The 18,676-nt window shown below is 35.5% G+C and overlaps 2 protein-coding genes across 2 annotated transcripts in view; both read left to right on the forward strand.

The window, feature by feature from the left end:
* Positions 1-2,087: 2,087 nt before the first annotated feature.
* On the forward strand, positions 2,088-11,752 carry LOC119188920. Its single transcript, XM_037437168.1, has 3 exons — positions 2,088-2,338; positions 2,412-2,594; positions 8,970-11,752. Exons 1-3 carry the CDS (start codon positions 2,287-2,289, stop codon positions 9,176-9,178), a joined length of 444 nt encoding a protein of 147 aa, XP_037293065.1. The 5' UTR covers positions 2,088-2,286; the 3' UTR covers positions 9,179-11,752.
* Positions 11,753-17,163: 5,411 nt separating this feature from the next.
* The window catches only part of LOC115448293 (probable G-protein coupled receptor CG31760), an 82,943-nt gene continuing 81,430 nt past the window's right edge, over positions 17,164-18,676 (forward strand). The window contains exon 1 of the mRNA XM_030175686.2: positions 17,164-17,421. The gene's annotated coding sequence lies outside the window, so the exon portion shown is untranslated. The remainder of the gene's footprint in view (positions 17,422-18,676) is intronic.

The raw sequence follows: 18,676 nt of genomic DNA on the forward strand, positions 1-18,676 counted from the left end.
TAGCTTTTGCCCGCGGCTCCGCTCGCGTTATAAAGTTTTTCGTTATAAAATTCACGCTATATATTTTCCCGGGAGCCTATGTTCTTCCCAGGGTCTCAAAGTGTCTCCATACCAAATTTCATCTTAATACGTTAGATAGTTTTTGAGTTTAACACGTTCAGGCAAACAGATGCAGCGGGGGACTTTGTCTTATAATATATTTTTGTAGAACTTTTTAAGAAGAACAATCCCGTCATATATCGTTGTTGCATAACTTTAACCGTTTATGCAGCGCACGCAACGGAAGCTCTCAAAACTAATAAATTTTCCCCGTTTTTGCAACATGTTTCATTACTGCTCCGCTCCTATTGATCATAGTGTGATGATATAGCCTATAGCACTCCAGGAACAAAGGGCTATCCAACAGAAAAATATTTTTTCATTTCGAACCGATAGTTCCTGAGATTAGCTATTACTTCTCCGCTCCTATTGGTCATAGTGTGATGACATATAACCTATAGCACTCCAATAACAAAGGGCTATTCGACACAAAAATATTTTTTCAGTTCGAACCGGTAGTTCCTGAGATTAGCCATTACTGCTCCGCTCCTATTGGGTATAGCGTGATGATATATAGCCTATAGCACTCCACGAATAAAGGGCTATCCAACACAAAAAGAATTTTTCAGTTTGAACCGGTAGTTCCTGAGATTAGCCATTACTGCCCCGCTCCTATTGGGTATAGCGTGATGATATATAGCCTATAGCACTCCACGAATAAAGGGCTATCCAACGCAAAAGATTTTTTCAGTTTGGACCGGTAGTTCCTGAGATTAGCCATTACTGCCCCGCTCCTATTGGGTATAGCGTGATGATATATAGCCTATAGCACTCCACGAATAAAGGGCTATCCAACACAAAAATAATTTTTCAGTTCGAACCGGTAGTTCCTGAGATTAGCCATTACTGCTCCGCTCCTATTGGGTATAGCGTGATGATATATAGCCTATAGCACTCCACGAATAAAGGGCTATCCAACACAAAAAGAATTTTTCAGTTTGAACCGGTAGTTCCTGAGATTAGCGCGTTAAAACAAGCAAAAAAAATCTTCAGCTTTATATAATAGTATAGTATAGATAAACATACTTTATACTTTTGTATAAAAATAAAGTATGCGAAAATACTTTATTTCTAATCTTTACTATGATACGTAAAACGAATCACATGTGTTATCTTTATATCTCATCATTGTTTAAGTGCTGAACTATTTATTGTTACTATTAGGTATAATAGAATGTAGTACATATTATGTTGACAACAATTAAATAAAATACAAGCTATTTATTTATTTAAATTTAATTTTAGATTGTGAAAGTAACTTTGAGAGTTTTAAAGCGTACAAAAAATTGTTAGCGTGTGTTAAAAGCACACAAAAATAGCGACGGTTGAAAAGCTATTTGACTTAAGCGACATTATTTAACTAGTTTAAAAAAAATATTGAAAAAAGAGCTCATTATAAATATGTATAAAACTTAGTGGCACAAAAAATTTCGCTTAATTAAAAGTTGACTAGCCTTTCAACCGTTAATATGTGTTTAGGGCAATAAAAACATAAATTTGAAGAATCCTTTTTTGTTTTCCAAATAAGCACTTTTTTTTCTATGTTAAGCCATTTCATACTTTTTTTTTTTTTTTTAAATTCCAACTAGCCTTATTCCTCTTGCAGCCATAGCCAATGTTTATTACCTTCTAAATTAGCAATATTTATGGCAGTATTTGTACATAAACGAATACATGTATATATAGTAATAAAAATAAAATAAAACAATATTGTCTGCTTAACCGTTTTACGCAGCGCATGCAACGGAAACTCACAAAAGAAAAAAAAACTCGTTTTTGAAATATTTTTCATTGTTGCTTCGCTCCTATTGTTCATAGCGTGATTTTTATATAATTTATAGCCTTCCTCGATAAATCTCGATAATGGGCTATCCAACACTAAAAGAATTCTTCAATTCAAAACGAAATTTCCTAAGATTAGCGCGTTCAAAGAAACAAACTCTTCAACTTTATGTACTATTCAGTATAGATTATCAAGTGATAAAAAAATACAGCTACCATAAAAATATCGATGTACATTTTTTTCGTATTTAATAATCGATACATAGTTAAAACATCCCTAACATTTAAATTAACTGTCAAAAAGTTTGTTTTGGGTGTGTACCATCTCGGGTGTGTACATTATACAGTAGTCGTTTTTTGTATTTCGAATAATATAGAATTGTATAGAATAAACAAACTGGAAAAATGAATTGCATAAATCTAGTCGTGGTCACATTATTATGTACAGTACCTGCAGGTAAATGTCTCATATATTTTTGTCTAAAACATCTAGCTCTTGTTAACTGGACAGTAATTCATGATCTTTTCAGTTTATTCCGTGAGGTGTTACCAATGCGCCTCATCTCAAGACAGCAAGGGCGACGACACGTGCGGTGCCTACAAGAAATTCGACAAAGAAAGCAACATCGCGGTAGAATGTGGTAGTGACGAGTCCCATACCCCTGGCGCGTTTTGTATGAAACTTACTCAACAAGGGCCTAAGGGTTTTATATGTGAGTTGTAATATTTTTTACATGCTAATTTATAAGCATAAAACAAAATTCCTGAAAGATAAGCGGGAATATAACTTGTACTCACCATTCACCAAGCTTATTTTCCTAATCATGTGATTGGTGAAAAGTTATTAAGCATAAAGACCTGTAAACGATGTATCTGTTACAATATTTGCTCATTCATAGAATTGTTATGTTCTTAGCAATCGCTTATACCATGAGCGCATTGATAGAAGTTTATGACTTAGTTTCACCCATCTGAAATTTTCAAATTTAGCAATTCCAACTAAGTTGTAGATGTTTCGACAAGGCCTTTTCAGGAACTACTAACTCGAATTGAAAAAAAAAACTTTGTGTTGGATAGCCCATCTATAATAATAATAATAATAATAAAAACGTTTATTGCCAAAATTAAAACTATTACAGAAATTAAAAAAATAAAAACAAAACAATCTTATAAATAAAAATGGCAAAAGGAAGTGGCTCAGCTAACTGCTGTCTGAGCTGTGAAACTCAGCCAGCGCTGGTTTTCAGCCACTCCTGGCCCCTTTGGTGTTAGGGCGGGGTTAGGACTAACTGCTCCTCCATTCGTTTTTAAACTGCTTAGGTCTAATAATAACAGTTAAAATTATCTTTAACAAACATAAATCCATAATCTCATTCATTAAAATTATCATTTGAAAAGAACAATAGTGTGTGTACACGTGTGTGCGTGTGTGTATATGTATGTGTATGTATGTATGTGTGTGTGAAAGTGTGTATGTGTGTAAAAAGCATGGTAACTTTTGGTTTCTCTATATATTATAATCATTAATTCTGTTATTTATTTACTACTGCTTGAAGGTATGGCTTTAGGCTTAGGTTTTTCAAGTCACGAGTGTTTCACGTTTTCAGCGGCAAGTTGTTTCTTTAACAGAGCTGATTTATATTTATTTTAAAACTACCTACACTTCCTTTAAGCCGAAGCGGTGGAGGAAGATCATTCCAAATACTTGCCGCAGCAAACTTGAAACAGCCTCGATATCGAGCCGAGGGTATGTGGTGCAATTTATATCATATTTAAGGAAAGCCGGAACGAAGATGTTTGCTACCGTGCTGATACCAGGTAAGTTTTTCAAATAAATAAGCGGGTGTTTTGTTCCAGATTATTCTATGCATCAACCCTGCGTACTGAAGTTCCATCCGCGACCTCATATTAAGTATGCCCTTACGGTTTAGGACGGGGGTTATGGGGTCTCTTTTCGGAATGTTGTAACAGAACCGTATACAAGCATTTTGAACTCGTTGGATGGCTTTTTCGGTGTAAGACTTTATTCTCCGGCTATAAACTGAACTACAGTAATTAAAATGTGAGAGGACCAATAATTCCGTCATAGTGTGTCGTAATTCTTCATTAATATAGGGCCTAATTTTGTACAGGGTTTTTAACTTAAAAAAATGCACTTCTAATTTTCATATTTACATGTTCTATATATTTTTGTTCTGCATCAATATTTATACCGAGATTACGAGCGGATGCGACTTGTTCTATGTCAACATTATTAATTTTTATTCTTTCAGTGCAAACTGAGAAGTACTTTATTTGCTGTTTAGTTCCCAGTACGAGCATTTTCGACTTAGCAGGATTTAAAGCCAAAGAATTTGTAGTTGACCAGTTATAAATACGTGCCAGATCAGCATTTACGTCTTCAATCGCTTGTATAGTGTCCTTGCCTTTGAAAGAATAATATAATTGGGTGTCGTCGGCGTATAGGTGGTATTTACAAAATTTAAAACAGCTGGGCATATCAGCAGTAAACAGGGTAAACAGCATAGGACTGAGTAAAGAGCCTTGCGGAACTCCACGAGTAAGCGGTTTCAATGCAGAAAATTTCCTTTGACCATCATTGCCTTCCGTAACAACCATCTGTTCTCTATCACAAAGAAATGTCTGGAACCATTTACAGGCTTCGGTAGAAAAATTATAGTTCTTTAGTTTGTGTAAGAGTATTTCAGCGGGCAGACAATCAAAGGCACGTGAGTAGTCAAGCAAAACCATTATACTAGTCAGTCCTCTGTCAGAAGCTTCAGTCAAGTCATCGGTTATATGAAGAAGAGCTGTTTCGGTGCCGTGGCCTCTACGAAAACCAGACTGAAATTTAGGTATGATATTGTGTAAATCTACAAATTTCCTGACTTGATCTAATACAATTTTTTCCAGTACTTTTGATAACACTGGTAAGATGGAAACTGGGCGTAAATCTTTAAGGCTATCAATAGAGCTCTTTTTTGGTATAGGTCTCACTAGAGCTCGTTTCCAGTAAGTAGGGAAGGTAAGAGTTTCAATCGATTTATTCACAATGTTAGTTATAATAGGCAGAGTAGCATTAAGTGTGAGTCTAATCATGTCTATATTCAATTCGTCGTGACCGGAAGCTTTTGTTTTAATACTATTAATAACTTTTAGAACCTCTGATTCTGTTGTTAAGGCCAAATTGAACTCTGTGTATGTATTTGTCTTGTCATTATTTATTTTTACAGTTTGGCTCCCACAAGTAGCGTTTACTGGAGGTAAGTCTAAGAAATGATAGTTTATTTTGTCAGGATCATTTAAGTGATCAGGGATAGGGTTCGAGTGAATATTATCAGACACTACCACATTTCTTATATTTCTCCATAATATAGATGGTGCATGTGTCATACTATTGATAGTACTGTTGAAATAAGCCTTCTTTTCCCTCTCGGTAGCTGATGTAACTAAGTTTTTAGGGTTTTATAGTATTCTTTGGAACTATCTGTTTTGTCTTTACTTGCTTTTAAAAACGCTTTATCACGTAGACTCATCATAAATTTAATCAAACTTGTTATCCACGGCTTTGGTTTGCTTTTACATACTATATTTTTAATTGGTGCGTGTATATCAAATAGTGTTAATAGATAAATGTTAAAAGATTCTAACATCTCGTCCACATGATCTAGTGTGTTTATAGATTCCCAAGGAATGAGTTGCAAGTCCGCCCTAAATAGCTCCAAGTCTATGTCGTTAAGGTTACGTTGAGATCTCACTCGTTTGGTTAGTTTAGGTTTTTTGATGTCAAAGTCTACTAGTACCATCGCATGGTCACTTAGACATCGGTTATGTATAACATGTACATGGCGGCATCGTGCTATACTATCCGTCATGACAACATCTAAAATTGTTTCTGAGTCATCTGTTATTCTTGTGGGTTCTTTAATAAGCTGTTCTAAACTATGTTGCTTACAGAAATGTATTAATTCCTGTGCCTTTATAGAATCGCTGCGGCTGAGGTCGATATTCAAGTCACCTAAAATGCAGGTGTAATTGCAGCGAGCCATACTATGTATGGATTCACTAATGGCATCCAAAGCATCGCTAACACCTACACTTTCAGGTCTATATGCAGTCCCTACTGCAAGAGTAGCATTCGGTAATTGAACTTCGAGCCATAATTGTTCCAGCAAAGAGGTTGGATGTTGGTGTACTTTAGAGGTTATGCCCTGCCTAATATAGAATCCTACTCCACCTCCTCTCATACCTTGCCGAGCCCTGTGTAAAAATCTATAGTTTGGTATTGCAGGTGCCAAAGCTTCTTCCCCAGGTTTAATCCAGCTTTCATTTATGGCTAATATGTCAGGGGAATTTATTTCTACTGATAACAAAAGTTCCTCAGAGCCAGTATTTAAAGATCTAGCGTTTAATAAGCCTAATGTTAAATATTTTTTTTTTACGTTAGCCATCGATACAGGTTATAATTTAGATTTCGAGTTGATTTCGAATATATCCATGTTACCAGCAAATTTAGAGTGAACACATTGGTACAAAAAGTATAATAATATGTATTAAATGATTGTAGTATAATATGTGTATTTAACATGTATAGAATAATAGTATGTGAGTGATGTGTACTTTGTGTGTAATGGGTGTGGAATATGTGAGTGTGTACTGTATTAATGTGTGCTTGTAGAATAAAATAGTTATGTGTGTATAATACAATAATTATCATGGTACAGCGACCATATTTGCTTACATACGCCATAGCAAAAAATAGCGCAATTAAATATTCAACAGAGTTAAAACTATATAAATTAAAAAGTAAGAGTATTATACTAGTGAGATCAATGTGGTTTACAATAAAATAGTAGGTATAAACAACATTGGTCAAATATTGACTTGCCCAAAAACCCTTTGTAGGTCTTCTTCTAATCGTATACGATGTCTTGGTTTTCCTTGACCTTCACATACAAAGATTTTTCCCTCACGGGTCCATGTGTACTTGAATTTATATTCCCGCGCTAGAGAACGTGCCTTTTGGAACAGAATGCGATTGTGTTTGGTGAGCCGCTCATTGATGTACGTGGGTCGCGCTGGGCCTGTATGTTGTAAGCCTTCAGTTGTTAAGTTGCGACGCACACGTACAGCGCGCAGAATCGCATCTCGAGGAGATCGACGCGTGAAACGTACAACGAGTGGGCGCGTTCGCGCGCGGTCTTCGCTGTCTCCCGCTGTGGCTACCTTAGGTGTTCCTGCCCTAGACGCGCTAGCGATATCTCTCTCATCAAGGTCCAAACCAATCTTTTTCCCGATAGTGAGAACCAGGTGCACACAATTTTCATTGGGCGTTTCAGGGCATCCTGTGATTTCAACGTCATTTGCCAGCATAATTTGATCTCGTTGGGATAATTCAGCTTTAAGTTGAGAAATTGTATTTTCTAGATTGGAATTATTGTTAAAGGAACTAGTATTGGCAGTTTTTTGTTCAAGGCAGGCAACCCTGGATTCCAACTGTTCTATACGTGTATTTTGCTCCGTAATGATATTTGTGAGGTCACTAATTGCCCTTCTGATGCCATCCATTTCTTTATGTATTAAATCAGCCATGTAAGTTTTGAGGTCCGCCAGCATAGAACTATCTGCACTGTTTTGTGGTGTATTTGACCGGGTCTTCACTTTGCTCATGTTTCCGTTAATATCTTCACTATTAAATTATAAAATATTATTGTTATACTAAATATTGATTTTTAGTATTCACGAAGTTTAATTTCGGTACTGGTGTTTATTTATGCATGTAACGCCATCTCTTTGTTTAAATTAATTAATTAATTATCATGGTATTGTATTTAACCATTGTCTTCAAGAAATAGTGTATTTACAAATAGATGGCGTTGTAACAAAAAAAAATATTACTGAGTCTTCTATGGATATTATTATTTATGTATGTACTATTTTTAAAACTTTTAATATTCACATTTCACTTTTGTTTTGTTACTATGTACTATATTCTTGCCGTTTTTGTCCAACTTGTTCACTATTTTGCACTTTTCATCAAGAATATCGTCAATATCTTTTAAACGGTTAACGTATATTTTCAAAACTTTTATTGTAGTTTCTGGTAAATTATTGGTCTTGCCCACATAATATGTTACGAATTGCACTTCAAATTACACTTAAAACACTTTTGCTATTCAAAAACTTATGACAGGAAATAAAAAACAATATTTATTTACGGACTCGAAGTTAACAGTGGAGCAGCGCCCTCTAGTTAAAGGATAATAGCCTTATAAAGGATGGATATTATAGTTTACTATAACCAATACGAGTGAAGCATCAATGAAAAATGTTGCAAATATATACCTTTGAGAGCTTCTGTTTGAACGGTTAAAGTTATGCATTATTGTTCTAAAAAATATTAGTCTGCCTTTCTCTACATAATAATCTCAAAAACTACCCAATGAGATTGAGACCTGTGGAAAGAGGTAGGTTTCTTTCTATCCCTAAAAACTCTTTCACCCAGGTGAAGCTGCAAGCAGAGAAGCTATATACAACCTATACTTAGGATAAAATAAGGTGCCCATTATGACCCTCAGTTATTATGAAATAGATTTTAAATTGCAACAACACTACATATTAATACAATATTAAATTATTTACAATAACAATGAACACTAGGTTCATGAACCGAAAAAAATATAAATATGTGTTGATTTAACATGTTGACTGCAACATACATAACAGTTGTGGTTTTTTGCATAGCGGCACTAAACGCCAGTGTGGGACAACACCTGCATGCAAGGCGACCATACTAGTGGATAGCTCATCACTATGGTGTTGCAGTCAATGTGTTAAAAGTCCAGGATTATATTTGTTATAAAAGTATATTAGTTCAAAGCTTGTGCATAAGTTTCATACTCATTGTTACAATGTATAAAGAACATAATAAATCCTTGTTTTTATATATTCGATGTTATTTCCAGATGTTATTACAAAGTTATCATGTCTGAAAAAAAAATTAAATGCCAGAGCGTGCCTCTGCATCTCAAGTGTAGTTACATATTAAATTTTTACTATAATAATTTGAAAATAATTTCTAATTTCAGGGGATGGTCGATGGCGTCAAGTGATACGTCGTTGTGCCTCTATATCTGAAACTGGAGTGACTGGAGTCTGCAATTGGGGGGTGTATGACAACGGTGTATATTGGGAGGAGTGCTATTGCTCCTCTGACGAATGCAATGCGGCCCATGTCTTAAAATCATCCATACCATTAGTGCTTCTACTAATCTTAAGTATGTATAAATTGTGGTAAAAATATGAAGTAAGGGTAACATAGTGCCTTGAAGTGACATTAATTTATCTAAAAAGGGTATGCATTTAAATATTTCTACTATTAACGATGTGGTATTGGTTATTTCGGAACAATTTGCCCATAAGCACCACCTGCTGAGATGTAAAAGCTGTAAATTTTAGTTATATTAAGAAAGATAGAACAAAAGTCTTGGTACCACTCAGCACTGAGAAACACATTAGCGCTAGGTACCTCTGAACAGCCAATCTTCCACCGTAATTATAAAATGATTAATGTTAATAAAAAAAATGTAGGTACCCCAAATATACAGCCAGTGTTTGACGGAACATTCTGAACTTAATTATTATAAAACAATTATTGCATTATTAATTTTATAACATTGAAAAATATTCGTATAATTGTTGGTCTATTTAAATGGCCGAGTATGGAGGGATATTAATAGAATCTACATGTGGATTTCACTCTTGATATATGAGTTTCAGAGTGTAATCAATAATTAATACTTTAAGCATTCTATAAAAGTTACCTCTACTTATGATATTTCCAATACATACATAGTCTTTAAAATAATTAAATGTTACTATAGAGAACAATAACCTATTCGCTATTGTTCTCCACTGTTTTAATACTAAGGTTAACATTATATATTATAAGTTTTATAACATTAATTATATTATATACTATAAAAAATTATATAACATCTCTTTAGATATTTTAATGTCCAAAACATAAGTAGCTTTAGTGAAGTTCCGTCCAAATGTTTTTATTTTTAAAGACAGCACAACTTTGACTGACTATGCATATCTGTGTTTGAATATATTTAAAGTATAGACCACTATCAGTTAAGCTCAGTGTATTAATATTGACGATATAAAGTATCTTCTAATTGAATAATTCCCGTGACTTGATGAATCTCATTTAAAGGTAATAAATAAGTATTTGACCGTTAATTGATGTCAATTAGTGAGGATTATACTTACAAAATATGATAAGTGTACTGCTGACATATCATTCTCTATTTATAGTGCATTCACTATACAATTTAATAAATATAAATAAATATTTTCTCATTTATCAAATTGCTAAACCTCATTAGGCCAGCATTGTAGACTAAGGTCTAAACTAATGTTTCCCAACCTTTTTTAGGCCATGCCCCACCTAAACATTTCTAAAATTTGTATGGCCCCATACATAATTTTTATCAAAACATCGTAAGTAATACATATAATAAAAAACTGAAAATTCTGTTTAAATTGCCCCCTGTAGGGCGTGGGCCCCACGTTGGGAAACACTGTTCTAAAGCTTATAGGACTAGAGGAGACCAGTACAATCAATACTTAATATGCTGCTGTTATAAAATAAAAATATATGTAATTTATTTTATATTCTGAGTAATTTGATTACCTATGTTATTTCATAGTGCGATTCAGTGACAAACAAAGTATATAATATACTATGGTACACATGATAACCAAAGCTATGTACATAATATGGTTGTGGGAGAAAGACAATCAACAAACAGTTAAAATACTTATTTGAAAAGTTTGTAAGTATTAGTTTATATTTATGGTATTACTGGTGAATATACATTTATTTTTCATAATAATTAAGCAACATAATATTGTGTTACATTACAACATTGGCATAGCTAGAAGCTGATAAAGTTACACCATTTTTCATGAAACGAAATGTGTATCTAATGTTATCTTAAATTTTTACTGAATTTTCTTATGTTATTATTGACATGAGCCATCTACCGACGGATGGCACAATATTAATCACTTTGATTTAAAATTGATATGTTTTGCTACCTTTCGTCTTTAAAAATAACGCAGAGATAATGAAAGTTATAGACAATATAGAAAGGAAGCGCTATGTTCTTTTTGGCATGAACAAAAAAATATGTAACCACTAGATAGAAAGACAACATATGTATACCATACCAAGGGCGTCGCCAAGGGAATGCAGGGAGGGCCAACTTCCCTAACCCCCTTAGAAGTTCTAAAACTCGAATTAATGCACCAATTCCAGTCCTAATCTGTTCAATTACACTGCTCTATGTTATTGTTAAAGCAGAGGAGGGGAGTGTGAGACGCACATGTGCTCTCGACTTTGCCTACAATTCATACTTCTCTCATTCTCCCTATCAACTGCCCAGCCTTGGTGACGCTCTTGTACCATATCGTTTTGTCATGAATGCACACATGAAAAACATTAACATTAGTCTGTTTTAAGCACTCAACAGTTTTCTTAAATATGTGCATAAACATATTTTGCTCTTATTGGCAGAAAAGAAGATTATAAAGGCGCATCCTTTAAAAGTATACTTTTTAAGACATAAAGAATCAAAACATAAGTTAGAAAGGCAGCTTTTCTGAATCAAAGATCTAAGAGTTATTATGTTTTTTTTGTGTTTATTTGATTCCGTTATTCATATGTTTGAATGTACAAAAAAAAAGGATTTTGTCGTTGGATGTAAGAAATCTAATTAAATAAATAATTAATAAGTCGAAATGACTTATTTTATATTTTTACTTCCATTTTGATACTGAAATTAAACCTATTATTAATAAATTCTGAGTTTTTCACTATTTAGTCCTACCTAATTACTATGTAATGTTTGTACCTCCGCCCGCTTGAAATGAAATGTCTATACCGGATATAAACAGAACTTTTGCTGAATAATAAACCACTAAAAATCAAAAAATAATTTATAGCAAAATTAATTTCACAATTTCGCTATTCATTACGATTATTAATTGAACAGGGGATTTTTTACTCTTTCCTATTCGGCTATCAAAGCTTTCGTTTAATTAGAACGCCCGTAATAGCAAAAAGTCGGATTGGACCCCCTGACTATACTCATATAATGCACTTAGTATGTTTTTCGTCCCTTGCATTTACTATGATCCTTTTTATCCGTGAAAGACAATATCTCGCGTATAGTTTCGTTTGATCAGATCAAGAGACACCTATAGGTCTATTTCTTAGATTCAAGCAATAAGATTTGGTTCCGGTTTGAATGAAAAATATTTGTTTTTAGAGAGTTAGATGCTTCTATATGTACTATGTTTTACGTTGCCAATGAGGCGGCAACAATATTTATATGCAGCGTTCTGCTAAAACTTGTGTTGGGGTCTGCTCTGAGCATTAAGTGAACACCACAAATCAAATTTTACGTCAGTGAGACAAAACTTGTAATTGAATAAGTAATACTGGAATGCGAATAGTACAATATTATTATTATTGCTGGATGAATAAGGTACCTATTCTGACAAAATTCCCAAGTAGAGTGCCCAATCCCAATTATAGGTACTTAAATACTTCGATCCGTAGAAGAACGAGTCACCGACATAGCGCATCGTATTAGCAGGCTGAAGTGGCAATGGGCAGGGCACAACACGCAGAACTGATGGCCGATGCGGCACGAAGGTTCTGGAGTGGAGGCCACGAACTAGTAACCACAGCGTCGGACGTCCACCTACGAGGTGGACAGATGACCTCTTAAAAGTCGCAGGAGGTCGCTAGATGCGGGCCGCTTACAATAGGTCGATCTGGATATCTTTGAGGGAGGCCCATATTCAGTAGTGGACATCCTGGTAATTTTTGGATAATTTTTCACATATGCAGGTTTCCTCACGATGTTTCTTTTAGCCGATAAAATAAGCGTTAATGCACAAAGTTTACACATATAACTTTAGAAAACTCAGAGGTGCATGCTTTTGGGTTTTGAACCTGCGGACATTCGTCTCAGCAGTCCGTTGCACTCCCAACTAGATCGCAGCCACACTTTTTAGTGTTTACAAATTACAATCTCATTGCATATTAGGTAATATTTACTATAATTTCCATAAAAATGGGAGTGTTGCGTCATTTTTACGATTGCTAAAAAAGCGATAAATATTTGTAAAAATCTTTCCTATCTTGTAACGCATTAAGTTGATAACGTTTGGTAACGCACATTTTGCATTTTAAAAATACCTAGATAATTATCTTGCATTAAATGAGAAAGAAACCGTTGGAAGTGCATTATTTAGAGTTCCAATATTAGGTACCTACCCACCTACAGGCCAAAGGCGTACGCCAAGGTTTTCATGAACACTATGACTTTTTCACTTTTGTTACTAGTGATTTCTGGGTTAGTCCGCATGCCTACGTACTGTGAAGCCTGCCATGCCATATATCACATTGTTCTGTAGGTACTTATCTTCTATCTAAAGTATGTGAATATGCCTATGCCTAATAAGCCAATGTTGCGTCCTCAGAACAAGGTTGCGTCTGACAGGAATTTGATTAACTCATGTTGGAGCACGTGTTTACAATGAACTAACTGTTCTCTGAAAAAGATCTGTAAGAAGTTAGTATGTGTTTTCTTTAACCTTTTTTTTTGGTTTCGCGGAGATAGTTTTTTATTACTACTGCTCAGCCTTCGTTACTGAGCGGTTATGTTGGGGTCACCGTGCCTTACGACCCGGCGCAGTGTCTCCCGGACTTGATGATCTTCGGCCGACCACCGGGCCGAGTCCCTCTACCTATTTATAAAGCACGGCATACCAACTAAAACTCCGCGGTGGCCCCTTTCGGCGCATAAGGGACGGCTGTGGTCTTCCTTTGAAGGAAATGTCTAACTCTTCGTCCGAAGCCTTATAAGCCCCCGCACAACAGAAGGCCGCTCTCAGCGTCAATTGCATAGCCTTAAGCCTTATAAAGCTTTATTAAAATTAAAGGTAAGCCTTACCTTTCACGCTGTATTTCATCCCGGGGGTCACAACAATGTTCTATAATGCACAGCCTACAGGCGGACAGCCCTGCTGCCCGCCAATGTTTTCTTTAATCTGCCTTTACTCCAGTTTATTGTTGAAACGGCTGAACGCACTTTTTCAAGCGTTATAAAGCTTTGGCGTAGTTTGTGCAGCGTTTCAATGAAATTTAAATGTCTAGTAAACACAGTAGGTACTAGTTAGGAACCTACTTTATTGCTACACAGGAGAAGTGACCAGTTATCGCATAATAAATAAACACACTCAGACGAAATAATACCTTAATGAATATAAAAAAATATCATTTTTAATTCTAGTTTTCAATGCAGTCTTCGGTACAAAATATGTAAACGAACTTCTACTTTTATCTACAAACCTATCGAGAGCAATCCAACCACTGCGAACTTGGATTAACGTTTAATAATTTTAGTTCTTATTGATGAATGTGATAAGTAACAAGTTTGCCACATTCATTAACTTTGAATACCTTTTGTAATCCAGTTTATCGTGAAATCTAATCAAGAAGTCAAAGTATGGATTGTTGTACTTGATTAAAGAAATAGCTTTTGACTATTTTTATTGTATGGTTTAAACAAATGCAAAATAATGGGCCAATACCGAATTTTTATTACCTATAATCCACACCCTGTGTATGATGGTGCCACGTATGTCCATTGTCTATCAAATTAAAAAAGAAAGCTTTCAAATATGACCGAAACTCCAATATATTGTATGCCATCTAGGATTTAAAATCAAAGCATCGGTAAGTAAATACAAACAAGAATCCTGATCAAGGTGCGGAGGTATTTTGCAGCCGGTTAGCTTGGCGAAGCGAGGGCGCGTCCGAGTGCGGAATATTGTTCGCACTTCTGGGAAAGTCTCAAATACCTAATCGATGGCTTAGAGGCGTCGCAACTTCGAGCTATCGGCTTTATGAATGACGTAGATGTCATTATGATCCTAGACTGTTACAGCTGTCTGTAGATCGTCAAGTATGCTATCTGCTTACTTTATTTTGTGCCTGGATCACCCTAAGTTGATTGGTAAATAATGCTTTTTACGTCATTAAGACGGCTTTATATACCATGTATGTACATAGTGAAAAAATCCGGACAAGTGCGAGTTGGACTCGCACGTCAATGGTTCCGTACAAACTAGGTTTTCGTTGTTGATAAAGTAGATAAGCATTTACGATTTTCAGATTTTTTCTTCAAGATATGCTGTAAGAGAATGCTTCCTACAAAATTTTATGATTCTAGGTCAACAGAAGTAGCCTACAGGTTTGGAATCCCATGTGAAATACTAAACAATGCAAATTTATGCGATGAAAAGGGTCATATTTTTTATAACGATCACTTCGTGTTTGACTTTTTTACAGCTGGGGCCTTATTCTCTATCCCGCACGTTATTTTAACAGTGCGTAACAAGCACGTAACACAACGCATCATGTTTAGGACTATAGAAATTTGGCTTACAGAATACCATTCCACGCACATTTCTCGAAGATAACATGACACGGCCGCGTTACACGTTTACACTATCATACAGAATAAGGGCCCTGAAAGAGACCGTGGATCTGAGCATGTTATAAATTTTTTAAATTGGTATCTCTACGCGTTCTTGAGAAAAAGGTTTTCAGTTCAGTATCAAACCGGAGTCTGGAATTTTTGCCCATATGGCGATAGGCTCGCTCCCCATCACATGTAGTGGACTAGGTATTGCTTGCGGCTTTGCCTGCGTCACAATTTTATCCCAAGATATATCTCAGCACCAAATTTAATCTAAATCCTTGCAGCCAATAAAATGATAGACAGAATTTCTATAACAACAATCCAAATACTTACCTTTACAAATTTTCTTTAGTTATTTATTTATTTTATTAGGAATACAAGGAGTTAATATAAAGTTAAAATAATTGACATCTAAAACATAATTAACACAAATCTATGTTTCCGCAAGTATTATAATAAGTAATATTTATTTATTTAGACTGCCTCGGTGGCGTAGTTGTACTGCAAGTGCGGTACGGGAACGCTCTGAGGTCTTGGGTTCGAATCCCGGGTCGGGCAAAGTGATATATGGGTTTTTCTGCTCAATATCAGCCCGGAGTCTGGAATTTGTGCCCGATATAGCGATAGGTTCGCCCCCTATCACATCCTGGGACGGAACACACTCGGCGAAAAGTGGGTGTCCTGGTTGCACCTCTGCATACCCCTTCGGGGATAAATGTGCGATGGTGTGTGTGTATATTTATTTATAACCTAATGATGAGTGATAATAGATACAGATCCGACTTTCATGGCACAATGAGCTAATACCCAACTTATTAGATAGAAGTAGCGTGTTCAATCCCCAAAACATTTATATTTATTGCAAGTTTACACTTTTTCATACCTACATAACGCATACAATATGTAGAAAACGAAAAACGACATTTTGACACCGATAATTATTAAGTATTTGATTCCACCTACCCATTTCATATCGGTATATACATATAATGATATTAATTTATTTGATAGCCAATTTTACCGTCAGGCAGGGGTGTAGCTACCGCTGTATCAGCCGTAGGTATCATTGATACAGGGCCCCGAGCCTTGGCCTCTTGGTCCATACCTACATTAAATTAAGCGAGCGCCCAAAAGTTCGCACTGCCCTAAAGATCTTCCAACAAATATAGATATAGGACCCCTCTATATACGCTACTGCCGTCAGGTTATGTGTGTACTCGCTAAATGAAGTCATGCAAAGCGCACCATGTCGAATCCTAATGTTTGACTCTACATAACCGCCAGTCATTCCTTACGGTGGTTAAATATAATAGTGACTAATCTTATTGCATCATTTAATAGCAATTACACGACAATTGAAACGCAATAAGCTATTGTAAATGAATATGTAAAATTATCCACAGTTCAGGTAGAGGTAGGATTTAAAAAGTGGCAAATGTCCTTCCCGTAATGAATTATCGTTGCTCATTGAGCTTTCGGCGGTGGCGGTCTAATCGTCTGTCGTCGAGGGCCTTCGTACAACTTCGTCGCATCCCGATTGGGTACTAGGCACACCGAGCGTGATATCACCGACCTTTCCCGCAACACGCGCGACCCACACGAACGAGCGAGACGGCAAATACTTGCCGCCTCCGACCCACGCATTATTTTCATCCAAATCCCGGTCGAGGCTTGATATTTTCCCGTAGGCTTCAGCCCTCAGTCCTCTGAAAGTCGCAGAGGGAATTTCACATTGTTCGTCGCGCATTTAACCGGTAAAATATTTTCATGTGGAATGATTAAGTAACCATTCGGAGGAAGCGTTACACTGTCGCCCTGAAGTGATGACATTGTTATTTGATGTGTTTTATGTTATGGATGTTTAATTATATATTTTAATACATCCGTGCAAACAATTTGTGGACAATTAGTGGTGGCTGTATGTAGTGTAATTCATCGTCCGAGCAATTAAAAGCGGTAACAGGTTAACGCGGTAAGCACTTTATTTATTTTGAATTTGCACTTGGATATTGATTGTGGTTTGATTTATTTTGACAAAGGACGTACGTGGTTAAAGGTTACGACCCCTGGTCCGTACTCGTGGATGGAGGGAGGGAGACCGTGACGTTACCTAACTACCTACCCCTGGAACTGGGATTCTTTTAATATCCCTGCCCAAGGCCTCTATTTAGAATAATCTAATGTCATTTTTATGTCCAATAAATAGATGTTATACTCCAGCAAACCAATGAGGATAAATTATTACGATTATTATTATTATCCATTGTGAATACGTGAATTCATAAATATTCTTATGTTTTATAGAAATATTATGATAAGTATATTTCAATTCATAATAATATTGTGACGTTACAATACAATATATAATCAAATCGTTTTGTTTCGTTAATTGAGATTTTACCAAAAGTAATTTTTAAGAGCGGTGCGTAAGTTTAAGGTATTTAAGTATGAAATGAATATAATATTTTGACTACAACGTAGTAATTTTGTGCAAAGTAAATCATCTCGATCGGATTATTACTATAGTCTCAAAGTATTCACCGATGTAGGATGCCAGTGCACATATCCTGTTGCTTTTATTGCGTTAGTAGAGACTGCGGGACTCTACAAAATTCTTAATACTAAATTCTTGCCTTTCATAAAGCCAGTTTCGCCCCTACGTTTCTTGAGACGCTGAATATGCACTTGGACTTTGTTCTTCAATATTTATCATCAAACAAAATATCTTCCTAAACATTGGCTTGGTGTGTATTACAGAAAAAATTACCTCTACGACTAAATATGTAATTTTTCAAGATTTATATCGAGGTTTATAGATTTTATTTATAAACCGGGACCCTATTGCACCTACGGGGGCATATGAGAACAAAAAAATCATGTAGAGTCACAAAAACGCTTATTTACCTATACGACTATCAAACCTGTCGTTCGACTAGAACGCCCTTCTATATAAAAAGACGGATTCACCCCATAAACGGGGTAGGGACCTCTGACCTTATAATTATCCTTTAATAGGTATGTATTAGACAATAAGACCTATCCTACACGATAAAGGAAAAGTTAAAACTATACTGAGATTTTTTAAATTGCAGCTCGCAGTTGGTGAAAGAATGTACTTTTTGTTTTATGTGATATTTAATACATTAAATTTATTTCAAACCTAAAGAGTATTAAAGGGGATTGTGTATTAAGGATCGCTTTCCTTTCAGATCTCGAATATTTACTTT

This window comes from Manduca sexta, chromosome 10 (genome assembly GCF_014839805.1).
Source record: "Manduca sexta isolate Smith_Timp_Sample1 chromosome 10, JHU_Msex_v1.0, whole genome shotgun sequence".
NCBI classification, from domain to species: Eukaryota; Metazoa; Arthropoda; class Insecta; order Lepidoptera; family Sphingidae; genus Manduca; species Manduca sexta.